The sequence below is a fragment of the Trachemys scripta genome, chromosome 4 (assembly GCF_013100865.1).
Source record: "Trachemys scripta elegans isolate TJP31775 chromosome 4, CAS_Tse_1.0, whole genome shotgun sequence".
NCBI classification, from domain to species: domain Eukaryota; kingdom Metazoa; phylum Chordata; order Testudines; family Emydidae; genus Trachemys; species Trachemys scripta.
This window is the reverse complement of record NC_048301.1, coordinates 118,833,085-118,847,764: the sequence shown is the minus strand read 5'-3', so window position 1 is coordinate 118,847,764 and position 14,680 is coordinate 118,833,085. Positions and strand designations below refer to the sequence as shown.

Here is a 14,680-nt window from a genome sequence, read left to right as displayed (position 1 = left end):
CGTTCATGTCTGCTAATACCTGAAGTGGCCGGATATTAGGCTCACCAAGCAGGCCATGTAACTAAAATCTAGAGCAGCGCGGGACTTTTTTGCCTAGGGAAAATGTCAATTTGTTGAAAAGGAAACTTTTAATGGAAATATCAGTTTTGACAAAATCTTTGGGAAGAGGGAGCAAGAGACATCCCCTGCCAGAACTTCCCATAGCTTGATTGTTAGGGCACTCACCTGGGATATAGGAGACCCTGCTCCAAACCAGGCAGGGTAGGGGCTTGAACCCATATCCCCCACATACCAGGCAAGTGCCCTCACCACTGGGATACTGGCTATTCCAGGGTGGGGGGTCTCTCTCTCTCTCTCTCCCCCCTCCCCTCCCATACATTTTTTTCATGAAAATTTTCAAATGATCTAGATTTTTGTTCCAATGCACAATGAAAACGTTGAAACCTCAGAATTTTTTGTGATAAGGAATTCTTGTTTTCCGGCTAACCTTACTGAACTCTCAGCAACCCCTTTACTAGCACTGTTGATACATGCAAGTTGTAGTCTTGAAAGTGGAAAGATGGCTTAGCACTAATTCTCCTCAACTAATCATGGAGTCCAAATGAATCTAGACATGAAGGTCTGAATTTATCTATCCACAGTGTTCTGTCTGCCTGTCCAGTTTAATAGAATGTGCATGGAGAAAGCTAATTGCTGAGAGAAATTGCTGCTTGTTCGCATGATTGATCAAGAGTGTAGCAAGTTCATTTCAGGCAGTCTCAGACAGATTTTTCTTCAGACTGTGCCTTTAGGGGAAGAAGATTATAACACATTATCATCACCTAAAAGTTCTTTTATTTTGTGTATCCTTCAGAACCCTTATGTTCTCTGAAAGAGTTATATTAAACTACTTAATCAGTGTTTATGTGAGATGCATTCACTAGTTTTGTAGACAATCAACTAAATTAGTATCATGTTTCAATAACTGTCTCTTCTCCTCTGATCATACGCCTATTCAGACTTTTATTATTTGTATTACCGTAGCACCTAAGGGCCTCAGTTGAGATTGGGAGCCCGTTGTTTGTGCCCTGCAGAGTTTACAGTCTAAACAGACAAAGCAGACAAAAGACAGGAGGGAAAATGGGCACAGGGGGGTGAAGTGACTTGCCCAAGGTCACGCAGAAATCCAGTGCCAAAGCTGGGAATAGAACCCAGGTCTTCTGAGTCTCAGTTTGTTGTCCTATCTCCTGACCAAAAATGTACCTACATAAGGTAGACATTCATCTTTCTTTGCATTTAATGGAAGTGGTTGGTTTGGGGGAATAACATCATGCAAGGGAAGTGAACAACAGGTGTTTTCTTTTCCTTTCATTGCAGTGACACTTCTTTGAGATGGATCTTATTCTGAAAGGGTGGGGGGGTCATCTTAGCATATTATTTTGTTTCCCCTTTTAGAGGGGAGGCACTGAGTCAGAGCTATAAATCCAGATCCCTGTCCTATATTATAATAGGAATGAACTACAGGCACTGAGATGTAACCAGGAGAGGATTAGGAAAGGGGGTCTCAATATTGCAAACATAAGTTTGCTTTGAATTGGGTGAACGAGTAGCTTTTGGAAATAGACATTTTCTGCATTAGTACCTGGTTTGCTTTTTATTACCTAAAACTAAATGGTTAAACAGGGACTAGAGGAAGTGAAGTTCAAAAATTTGCAACTGCCTCGTTTATTTGGACAGCACCGTAAATGTGCCTGGCATAACATACACAAGGCAAAATACATGATCCCTGCCCTCTAGAGCTGACAAACATGTTGAGGCACTAATAATTACATTGAGGCTTCACCATTGCTGCTACGTTTTCCTTCCCTTACTGTTTAAGCACTTAATTCAACTGCCAACTAGTCACTGCAGAGAGTATGAGGAGTCATGTCAAAGGTCAGATATTTGAGACCATTTTCCCACAGCAGCCCTGTGCGAGTGATCCTTTACCGTGTTAAAAAAAAAAAAAAAAAATAGAAGGGATTAAAAAGGATTAGCAAGAATATTACCCTCCAGAGTGCAGGCCCAAGGCACTAAGAGAAGAACCCAGCCAGGCAGTAAATGTGCTTTATTTGGCCAGAGCACAACCTCTGCTACATTCCTTCAAGAATCTGAATGGGAAAAGTTAAGTCCCCAAACTGGATTAGTAAATAATCTCATAGTTTGTGGCATCTGCTGAAATAAATCGGTGAGTTGACTGCATTCTTATACTTTGGGAGGGAGTTAAAGGAATTACCAGCTACACTGATCAAAGATGAGGATTAACTTTGGCCATTATTGAGTGGGACACTATATACTACGAAAGGACAACTCATAAGCATATACTAGAAAATTGGAACATTCATTTTAAACTTGTAAAATTATTTAACATTTCTTAAAAACAAAGTTGAGAATTAAAACAAATTGGCTTATCTTCCTCTGCTGCATTTTAAAAAATAAAAATAAACTGAACATCCTGTAAGGTTTTAGAAAAATGTAAAATGTTTGTTTAGAAATTCTGCAATTTTCATAGTGCATATGCTCAGTTTTATGCTCGCCGCCTCCCGTTCTGAGCATCTAAAATTGGGAGTTCACTGCCTGGAAACAAGTCAGTGTGTTCTGCCTGTGTATCGGCGCACCATCACTTCTGCCTTCTCCCATCACCTTGTAACCGCAGCTATAGTTGTGCCAGCACAACAAAACTGTGAATTAAGGATGGGATTTTCAAAAAAGTGCTCAGCATTGGTTTAACAGCTCCCATTGAAGTCAGTGGAATCAGAGCTAGATCCGTGCTTGGTACTTCTGAAAATACTGTTCTAAACTTTACCATCAAGGATATACCTGATAGCCTGGCAGTTAGCATCAGTTTCTAATTTGCACCTGACACTTGGGAACTAACAGATATTAAACCCTTTAGATTGAAAGTTTTCAGAGGCAAAGGTATCAAGGTGCAAATGAACCTAGACTTGCAGCAAGCACTTCAGTGTTATATCATTAGCATTGCTTTACATGGAGCTCTTAACAGAGTTAAAAGGATGATTTCTGGGATACCGGTGTATGAAACACTTGCGCTTAATCAGTCCACTTTCCTTTGGCCTTCATGGAGCACGACCTGATGCAGCATAAAACCTGTGTATATGTGTGTGCGTTTCCCCAGATAAATTACCTTGTGTGTTATGATCCAGGAACTACACTCCAGCCATAGAAGAGTTTTATATCTCCTCACTGAAGTAAAATGCAGATCCATTTTGATAGCATATATACTTTTTAACATTCTGAGTGTAACATTCTGCTGAGTTTAGCAGCCCAAGCTCCCAATTTTTCTGTGTAAATAAGATCTGTCAAGAATTTATCAGGACTGGGCCCTAAATTGCAATACCTCCTTAATGCATTAAAGACCTCCATATGCTATGCTCTGGTCATTTTGAAAAAATCAGGGAAATCCTTTGGCAGTAACAAGGATTTGGGCATGGCTCCATAACTAAGCATGCTTTCTCTTTCCATTTTCTACTTCTAGTACTTACTAGAAATGAAAAGCTTAATTCTACCTCCAGAGCATATTCTGAAACGAGGGGACAGTGAGGCAGTAGCATATGCTTTCTTCCATCTTCAGCACTGGAAGCGGATAGAAGGGGCCCTTAACCTGCTGCACTGTACATGGGAGGGCAGTAAGTATCTTTTTTTTTTTCCAGTGCAGCTAGCTAATCTCTCTACCTTTTTATTCAAATCATTCATAATAGGTCTACTTTAACCAGTGTCTGAACTTCCTTAAGGCAGCCTTGTTCAGTTCAGTTTCAAAGAGAACTCAGTGCTGTTGTTTGGCTTTTTGCTGGAGATGCTTAATTGATGCCACATTACAGGAAGGCAAAGGGATTTACCCAGGGGGATGTAGACAACTACTATCAATAGATACAACTATTTGTATTCATCAGCAGGGCTCCAACGATAGCGGTTCACTGCCATATACAGAACTAACACTTTTTGTGGCCTCCACCAACTTGTTTCCTCCCCCCACAAAAGCTCCCCAGTGTGTCTGTGTCACTGGGCAATGGGAGTCAGTGCCAGCAAGCAGCCAGGGTATAAAAAGCCGCACTGAGACTGCAGAGACCCTTACCTAGAGAGGGACCTAGGGCTGAGAACAGCCAGCCCCTGAACTGGGATGGGGTTGGGGGGGAGTAGATCCTGAACAGTCACCTAGGAAGAGGTCTGTGTTTGCTTAGCAGCTAGCCAGCAACAGCTCGCATGCTTCTGCTGGCTGAATCAAGAAGCCAGGAGTGACCCTGGCAGGTCAGGATGAAGAGCAGCAGCAGCCCCAACAAGAGCAGAGCAGAAGAGACCAATCCACCCCAGATCAAGACCCAGTGGGATTTGTTAATTGTTTGCTTTTCTTTCACTGTTTGATTAAAACGTGTTTATCTTATTATCTGTTAAGTCTCTGTATGGAGCTAGACTGTACCGGAGACTGAAGTATCCTCTTTCTTCTCCCCAGAACTGGGGTACAGCACAAGCAGCAGCAGTGCAACTTGGCACACACATACACACACCTGCCATCATGCCCTAACATGCAGTTGGCCACCTTGTTGGCATTGTCAGCAGGGAGAAATGGAATGTTCCTTGGAGACTGAGCTTCCTTCTTACTCCTAGAGGGGCTTGCTCCACGATGGAAACACCTTGGTAGGGGGGTACAAGGGGCATGCGCTACTGCTTATACTGGAACAGATCTGTAGAATAATAGGGCTCGTCCGTCTCTAATGTTGCTGTCAATCTTCTCTCTCATCTGTATTTGTACAGCACCCAGCACAAGGGGGCCCCCAGTCCTAATAGTAGAATTTATACTGTGGTAGGACCCCATCCAGACTGGGGCCTTTGAGTGCCAGCGTGGATTGAATTCTTACTAGAGATACGACACCTTTCTCCAAATTCACTTCTAAAAGAAAATACAAAATACAAGATGCAGCTATTTCCAGTCTATTTCTAAATTTGCTTTCTTCGTGACTGAGAGGTTCTTTGTGGTGGAATTTAGGGGGTTTGCTTTGTACATAGGTCTAGCATAAGTCTGACTGACTGTCTTGTCCTCAGCATTTAGAATGATCCCGTATCCGTTAGAGAAGGGCCATCTTTTCTATCCCTATCCTAGTTGCACAGAGACAGCAGACAGAGAGCTATTGCCAAGTAAGTGGTTATTTTGTTTCTAATTAATAACTAGAATAAAATATATGTAATAAAATTCCAGTGTGTACTGTACTGTATTGCTGTGTATTTACTCTCTTGTGTCCTTAGCTCATGAACTACTTGTGACATGGATTCTGCTGTTTGTCTGGTGTATTTGGCCAGATGGAATGCACTGCGCAAATGCAACAGCAGTATAGGTTGTAACTTTGCATCCCAAAGGATCCCAAGGCAGTTCACAAATGCGTGTGTGTGTGTGGGGGGGGTATAGAAATATATAATATTACATACTTTCCCACTGAAATGCAGCCACCATTTGGATGAAATAAACTGTGTAACTGAATAGCGGCACTGCCCAACAGTTTAGTGGGGAAAGTGAGAAACGCCGTACCAATTGCAACAAGGGGAATTTAAGCAGATGGACTATAATAACATCTTGGCATCCGTACCAAATTCCAGTTTAGTGTACACCTAGACTGAGTGCCATGGGATCTTTAATGACCACTGGGTATCAGAAATTAAGTTTTCAATCTCACTTGGATGGAGTCCCCACCAACGGCAAAGCGCACCTCTCTGCTGATGCCTTAAATCAGGACCAAATGCTAGCAGAGGGTGCCACCAAGGGTTTACTGAGTTGCCAGTGAGTGTTACCCTATGTCATGAGGATTTTGTAATAACATCATGTCTGGCGGAAAGAGGCTTCCATACCTGGTGCTTCCACATTCTGTTTCTCAACTTGGAGGGCAAGAAAACTTGGCTAGTCCTCTGTGATCACTTCTTCTTCTTCTTCTTCTTTTCTTTTTTTAAGTAATGGGTTCCCTGTCTGTTGTAGTGGAGCTGCTTCCTTCGTCATTATCTGCAAGTAGCAGGTAGATAGATAATCATTCCAGACTCTTGCATTAGAGTACCCAGCAGAACCTTTATATTTATCAGCCTTGGTTAGCCTGTAGTTTGAGAGAACACTTTATTGTTCCATAATTTGATTTGATTGATTGTACATTCCATGGAATATTTATGATCATACATTGCTGTACGTTAGCAATGAGACCTGAGATTTGACGCTGAAGAATGAGTCTTCTCCTCTACTTCGTTATCCAGGTATGAGCCCACATATATGCTGTCTGTAAAGCAACCTGAAAATAAAGGACCCTCACTCATTCTGTCGCTCATTCACTTAGATGATAATGGGGCTCTTGTTTCATCTTACCTGCTGGTGGGATTCTAAGGGCGGGCTTCAACAACTCTGGAAATCTCAGCTTCTTCATGGAATTGCAGGGGCTACTGCTAAAGTGTCAGAGGGATACAGCTGCAGAAGAGCAAACTTACACATGTGTGTTTCTGTTACAAAAAGTGAAATTTAAAATGTGTAATTGAAGTCTGCCCCCAGACTGCTTTAAATTATTCATTTCTCACTTATGCAGGATATTGCACAAGGAATTCTTTGGTTAGTGACTAACCCTAAGCTGTAGGTTTTCCAGCATAATTAAACACCAGCACATGCATGTATTTCAACACAATCATTCACGCATTCCTGCTACGTTTTAAATATAAGGCTATTCATAAAATAAAGCCATCTTAACATTTTTTATTGTGCAGCTTTCTCAAGAAGTCTTGGAATTTAAAAAAAAATCAATTCTTTTAATGTATTTGAAAATAGAAAGTAAACCAAATTGAGGTTTAAATTGATAAACTTCAAATAGAAAGCTAATTGTTCTAATTGGTAAAGATGCACAAAGAGAGAGCTCTGACCATGCAGAAATCTATTTAGCTCCTTTTACATACTTTGGGCCTGATCCTGCATTCCTTGTGTAGTGGCAGTTCTGGGAGCATAAGGAATTCTTGTATATTTTTATTTGTTGCTCTCCCCAGTTTTTCCTGGCTTTCCTACTCTTGTGTTCAGGTTGCTTGCTAGTTTTCTGCTATTTGTTCCTCTCTCTAGTTCCTGTTTAAAAAGCACTCCCCTCCAACCCATATATGTCCTTAATATATGGTTTCACACCATTCTGTGAGCTGACCATGTCCCAGTTCAGTTTTTATGAGGGTGGCTGATGGAAGATGGAGTGTATTGCATGTCAAGCTTCATCATGGGCAAACCACTGCTTTGTTTGCCCAGTAGAAGAACAGTATGGGTATCCTACTTGTCTGCTGAGTAGCAGGGATGACTAGATGTCAAGGAGGTGAAATGAGAGAGAATCTTGTGGGGAGCACCCTTAAGCATGTTTGATTAGGACTTATTTTCTTTTCCTTTGGCGTCTGGCCTCACAGAAAGCCTTAGCATTCCACATCATTGTACTTCAGAATCTCAGCTTTCATTCAACAATTTTTTTCTAGCCTTCATGGGTTACAAAGGAAAGGTTGCATCGCAGATAAGGTCACATTTGCAGTTATCACTTCCTGAATTTGAAGGCAACCTGAAACTTGGTGACATCTTGATTTAACTCTGTCATCTTTAAATTTCCTTCTGCAGCCTACTGAAAGCTGAAAACGCGCACAACCCAAAAGTGAATAAAAATAAAAAACACTGGCTATTGCACCGACTATACCTGTTTTCCATATTTAATTAAATCAAAAGTTACTTTTTGCTGGGTCTGCTCCAGAATTAAGTCTAGTTTACTGAAGAATATACAGAATTTTTCATACTTAATTGCATGTACAGACCCTGCCTGTTCCTTTTATTTAAAAACATTGCAAAATTGTTGGATAAAAAATCTAGAATTGTCACAGTCCCTAGATGGTGACCACTTTCAATGTCTTGAGCTGTCGAAGCTCCATATTCCACTCCCAAGAGCTGTCTAGTGAAATTATTTTGATTTCTTTGCCCTAAAGTGTAACTAATGGTTGTGTACAAAATTTGTAACCCAGTCTTGGTGCTGCTTTCTTTGAGATCTGCTTTGTCAATTGCTGTGAAATTTACTGTAGTCTGCCAGCTTGCAGTCTTTGGGAAGTTTTAACAGAATCTGACCATGTATATTATCTGATTGCTTTCAGAGTTATTTTACTTTTTAGACATGGGAATTCTTAAGATAGAAAAACATTACATTAAAAAGAAGGAAAAAATAGAATGCTTGCTTTTTAAAACATTGGCATACACTAAAATAACAGAATTTAGCATTTGTAACTGTTACAAATTCCTTGATTATTTAAATTGGACCAAGTGTTTTCATTGGAACCTTTGTCTTGATGACATCTTGTGAATTTTATATTACTTTCTTCACTTCTGTTGCAACAGTTGATTCCAAAAATTAACCCTGCAATGTTCTTAAAAATAAAGGAGAGAAAAAAGTGGTGGGGGAAGGATAGCTTTAGTGACACCAATAAATAACTAAAGAGCAAAAACACGTAGTATATGAGAAAATATATCAGGACTAAGCCACTTAAATCTGCTTTGAGCAAATGTCAGGGATTTAGTCTTGTGTTGCACTTAAGCTTTGGGTCCATGTATATGTCCTTTGGAACTATAAATCTGAATGTAAAACACTGGCTGCTCTGCAATAATAGTTCTCTTTGACATATTTGCATAATGTAAACTGGTGTGTAATTATGATCTTTTGTAAAACAATCAGTGAATATTAAAATGTCAAATAACTTTTCAATATTTCCCTTTCAGCGTTTCACGATGTCTCCGTTTACCCACAGAAGGAGCTTCCTTTCTTCATCCACTTCACAGCAGGGTTGTGTTCCTTTTCGGCAATGCTTGCCGTTCTCACACACCAATTCCCTGAACTCATGGTCATTTTTGCTAAAGCTGTAAGTATTGTCTCCAGTCCAGGACTTGCTTAGAGTGTTTGTGAGATATTCAGAAGCTGAGGGCCCTGTCTGTGCAGATGTTTTGAGATGCAGTTAAAATGCATTGTCATGTGCTTCTGAAGTTCCTTGTCATGCAACTATTAAACTTGATTCTTCACTTGGACTCAGAGTTCCTCATTTTGTAAAGAGTAATATTTTTATATTATAAAGCTGGTTTCTGCATATCAATCTTAGTAGATAATCAGTCCTGATTACCAACTTAGGAACACCCCAGCCCTCTCTTTCTCCCTTGGCTGGAAAGGCTGTGGTAGAGAATTTGGTTTGCGGATTAGACCTATGTGTCACAGACATAGCTTCTGATTTTTAGTTTAAATTGAATTATTGGAAGCAAAAGCTTCTGAATTTCGAGTTAAGGGCTCTTCAGTAACTAATAGGTTAAAACCAAAGCCATGGGAACGTTTAGACTGTAAGCTCTGTGAGGCAAGGACTCTGTTTATAGCTACATCTTGTACCATGCTGAGGGCATTGTCTGTGCTTAACAAATACAATTTTGCACACACCCTCTCAAGCTGTTTAACCTTCTCCTCCTACCCCATTGCTGCTTGATGCTACTGCTTTTCATTCTGCAAAATGCTGGATAGTGACCATCCAAAGATGCTTCAGTAGTGACATTAAGGGCTGAAAAACATCTGCAAAACACTTTCATTGCATCAGATAAAGTTGGAAAGCAAATAAGTGAATCCCCAGAACAGGGCTTTAGTAAGTGCGGGACCCGATTCGACTACTCGGCGACGGTCCGGGTCTTCGGCACTTCGGCGGCGGGTCCTTCACTCGCTCCGGGTCTTCGGCGGCACTGAAGGACCCGCCACCGAAATGCCGCCAAAGACCCGGAGCGAGTGAAGGACCCGCCACCGAACCGCCATCGGGTAAGTAAAAATTAAAAAGGTGCCTAAGTTAGGCGCTCTTCTTTAGGGCACGGGGCCCTCTTAGGCGTGGGGCCCAATTCGGGGGAATCGGCCTAAAGCCGGCCCTGCCCCAGAAAACCTGCTAATAAAATAGCCCTTTTTTCACATGCATCTCACTTCTCTCTTGTGCCTTTTCCCTCTTCTTTGCCTTTAAAGATCTGGGAAACAAAACTGCACATGAAAGGTGTTAATTATGTTACTTAGTGTGCTTCTGGAAAGTGCTCAGATACTAAGATGATGAGCATGGTATCAAACCTATCTAGAATAGGGGGAGAGTGGTCTAGTTAGGGTGACCAGACAGCAAGTGTGAAAACTCGGGACAGGGGGTGGGAGGTAATAGGAGCCTAGATAAGCAAAAGCCCCAAATATCAGGACTGTCCCTATAAAATCGGGACATCTGGTCACCCTAAGTCTAGTGGACAGGGCAGTGGCCTGGGACTCAGGAGACCTGGCCTCTGTTCCAGCTCTTCTACTGATCATCTGGGTGACTGTGGGCAAGTCCCTTTATCTCACTGCGCCTCTGTTTTCCCTGCTGCTGTTTTTGTCAGTTTAGACTGGAAGGTCTTCAGGGTGGGGCTGTGTCTTACTATGTGTTTGCACCATGCTCAGTGTGGAGGCGCCCCAGTTTCAGTTGGGCCCTGTAGGCACTACTCTTTTATAAACAAGCAGGCAGTATTAAAGTCGCTCGGTAGTTAATGGAGCTGGTCTCCCTGGAGCGCCTCTTCATCAATTGCATTGTGTTAAGCCACTGCTACTGTGAGCCTGGGAGGCAGAGTCTACATCCAGCCAGAGCAGCGTTGTCTTCCTGCTCAGAGAGAGTTCTTTCTAAACGTGCAACAGACAGTACAAGGGGATTTTACAGAAATAGCCAATGGAGTATTACGCTGTGCTGTGACTTTCCTGATGGCCATGCAGTCAGTCCCTAGTGGGAGGGCTGGGAAACACCCCATAGCACTGTGCACCTCTTGGCTAATGTGGAAGGGTCACTGCTAGGCTCCATGGGGAGCTGCACAGGGTGGAGTGAAATGGGAGTCCCCTACATAGATAACTTCCATACAGGCTTCTACTAGCCCCCCATGGAGAAATTAGCCATGAGCTGGGATTTGCATTTGTATGGTGCCCACAGCAACCACTCAGATAGTTTGAAAAGAGCCTGTAAGGTATGTATGGTAGACTGGGGGGGGGGAGGTTGGAGAACAAAACCAATGTTCTCAGAGTCCTTTGAGACCGATGGAAAAGCTTCTTGGGCATGCACAGCGATGAGTCTAAATGCAGCAGTTTCATTTCCATAGTGGGAATGGCAATACAGCAATTTCTAAGACGTTGGAGTGCAAAAGACACCTTATACATTCCGAGCGTCTTCTGTTAAAGTCTTGTGACTTAAAACACGCACATTGATTTTTGTTTTTGCTTAACACAATTTGAATCGGAACTTTGCACACTGTTCAGTTAGGACCTTTCATGCTAAATTTAAGGCAGAGATTTTTTTTAAACAGTTGAGTTGTTAATGCATGAAATTAGGAGGGTTCTAATGGAAATTCTCCTATATAGAGCAGTGCAATTGCTGTCATAAAGCTAATGGTAAGTTGCTGAGCCAGGTATCCCAGTACATTCAAACGTTAGTAAGTCAGCTACTACAATAAATTAACTTCTTCTTTCATGCTAAGATCTGTTTGTTTTGTTACCTCATTTCCTTCCCTTACCCTATTTGTCTCATCCTCTTGTTGCATTTCATCTGACACTTAAATTGTGTAAGCTCTTTGCAACAGGGACTGTTGTCTTTGCTTCTTGATTGCAATACGTTTACTACAGTGGGGCCCTGACCATTGATTGATTGGGTTTCCTAGGTGTTATATAATAGAAATCAATGAGCTAAAGCCTATAAATAGGTTCCTATGTAGTTATCTTTCGGTTGATTTAAAAGTTATTTTAACACTTTTTCTGTGAACTTTGTTAGTACATGGCCTGAGTGCTAAGATACTGTGATGATACGTGGATAGATGTTAACCAAATCTATGTAAACTTGGCACTTACACAGTTGCTGTCTTCTAACATGTTGTTCATATTGCAGTGTAATGCAAAACTTTTGGCTTGCATTGGTGAAAGTGAAGTTCTAAACCCTTTCTCAGGAAGAGGCACTGGTCATGAGTCACCTTGTCCTGCTTTGTAAGGAACTAATTTGTGAAAAATGGTTTTTGAAGTTGGGGTAAAACCAATAGTCAACTTGGACAAAGAAGTGGAGTGATTAAAACATACTGTGGTATTCACTTGTTCTCTTATTGGGGCAGTGGAGCATTTCATCCCCACGGAAACTTCCCCATCAAGCACTGCATTGAAGATAGATTTTATTTTCATAAAATTTTACAGTGTGTGAGCTGCAAAAAAGAAATTGGAAACTGGAAACTCTGAAAAGTGAGAGTGAAAAGGCAGATTGGAAGCCAGAGCACGAGAGTCTCAGAATGGGACTGACAAGGACAGAGAGGTGAATTACTTGTTTGCTTCCAAGCCAGCTGTTAATTAACTGCTATTTGCATTTTAGAAACTAAAGCAATTGGATATAAAACATTCTGGTTCCAGTTACTAGGTGGGAAGTTGAATGAACCTTACAATATGGTTAACTCATTCTGATTCAAGGAAGCACCATGTTCTTCTAATTTGAGCTTCAGGATGGAAGTTGGATGTAGGCTTTGATCCTGATTTACTGTGCTCAGTCCCCTTACTTGTGAAATGGGGATTTTTGCCTATCTTCTGTAAAGTATTGTGAGGCACTTAGAAATGTGCTACATCGAGATAGAGTATCTTGCATGTCTCAGGGAGAACTGAGTCTTCCCACCCACACCTTTTGTTTCTCTTCATGGTTTCTCTCCCCCTGCCAGCCCCATATAAGGTTGCACATAGTGGTAACCTTCCTTCCGACTCTCAAAAATTGGTTATGCGCTCTAGAAAAGAGGGAAAGCTACAGGCATACAAGCTGCTTGCCACGCTGCTTATCCCTCAAATAAAAATAATCAGAAAACCAAAACCACATTGCAATGTGCTTGCCCTCATGTCTTTCATGTGGTAGCCTGGAGCACTAACCACAGAGCCACTGAACACACATTCAGTAACTAAAAAAACCTTGAATAACTTGAGAATGAGAGCGCGTCAGGCTTTCTGCTGTTGAACAAGTCAGGTACTGAGACAGATGGAACAAAAATGCTAACTTATTTTAAAGTGCAAAGTTCTCATGAAATCCTTGTTTTGCTGACATTTCTGCTCGGTGGTGTCCAAGCCACACAGGTCTGAGAGCGGGACCCCATTTCCACACTGTTCTGTTAATCTTTATGTGGGAAAATGTAGTTGGACATGCCAATGACAAATTTCTCTGCTGCTCGTAATTGGCTGGCTTCATGGCAACCAGGGTCTAACTATTTGCTTGATTAATTCTTTAAGGACTACATTAGCAAAGTTGTATGATTTCCAAAGAGATACAAGGTCAAATGTTATACTAACAAAGACTCGCTTGGGGAAGTTCTCTCGGCCGAGTTTCTTCAACCAAAAAAATGTAATTTGTGTGCGTTACGTTCACTTTGCATACCAGGCAATTTGCATGTCAAGTGGAAGGTTGGTGAATGTGGGCAAAAGCACTAGCCTGGTTTGTTCATTGGGCAAGTGCTTTAAATTGCACTTATTTTCCACGGGAAGGGATGGTTTCCTAGTCCCTGTTCAATTGAAAAGATGGATGAGAAGTGTGCGTGCCTCTGTGCCTCTCCCAGCAGGATCCCAAGGGATAACCTCCACAGAAAATACAGAAATGGTTGTACTGACTTGCATTGTCCCTGGATGTGTTCTTTTCCCTGACTGGGTGCAATAATAGTTATTAAAGTGCCATTCAGAACAGGTGCTTCATATTGACACTTTTTAAAAAAATGAATTCAACTAGTTATCCATATCCAGTATGTAGAAAAGCTTCCTTTTGAGGTAGAATGCCTAGTGGTTAGAACGTAAACTGGGAGTCTGAAAACCTGCCTTCGAATCCTGACTCTGCCACAGCGTTGCTCTTTGACCCTAGGAAAGTCCTTTAGCACGGTCTCTTTTCCCCATTAGTAAAGTGGGGTTCTGAGACTTTAAGAATGTACGTAATTAATAATAAACTCTTACTGTTTTTCTGTGATTTTTCTTGCATCGAAATGAAAAGAAAATGCTAATTTTGATTCACTCCAGTGTTCTAGCTCAGTGTTTCTCAAACTGGGGTCGCCGCTTGTGTAGGGAAAGCCCCTGGCGGGCTGGGCCGGTTTGTTTACCTGCTCCGTCCGCAGGTCTGGCCGATCGTGGCTCCCACTGGCCGCGGTCTGCTGCTCCAGGCCAATGAGAGCTGCTGGGAAGTGGCGGTCAGTACGTCCCTCGGCCCGCGCTGCTTCCAGCAGCTCCCATTGGCCTGGAGCAGCGAATCGCGGTCAATGAGAGCCACGATCGGCCGGACCTGCGGACGGGGCAGGTAAACAAACCGGCCCGGCCTGCCAGGGGCTTTCCTTACACAAGCGGCGACCCCAGTTTGAGAAATACTGCTCTAGCTAGTGACGAGCCAAACAGTAGAATGTCTGCTTTCTAGACACAACTTGGTATCTTCAGGTACCAATTGAATCAGAAATACAGTCAGATTTCCTTAAATTTCAGCGAGGAGGCAGTGCCTCACGTAAATTTGGGAGGTCTGTCAGATGCTAGCAAGAATGCCATATATTTGTATGAATTGGAACTCATACCTAGAAAACTGGCACCCAATTGGATCAGTTTAAAAAGAGATGTTGAGGTCTGCTTGAATA

The 14,680-nt window shown here is 42.0% G+C and overlaps 1 protein-coding gene across 1 annotated transcript in view; it reads left to right on the top strand.

The window, feature by feature from the left end:
• Positions 1-14,680, top strand: part of ST7L (suppression of tumorigenicity 7 like) — a 58,489-nt gene that overhangs the window by 21,515 nt on the left and 22,294 nt on the right. The window contains 3 exon segments of the mRNA XM_034770600.1: positions 3,515-3,665; positions 5,077-5,169; positions 8,774-8,913. Coding sequence (XP_034626491.1) covers positions 3,515-3,665; positions 5,077-5,169; positions 8,774-8,913 — 384 coding nt within the window.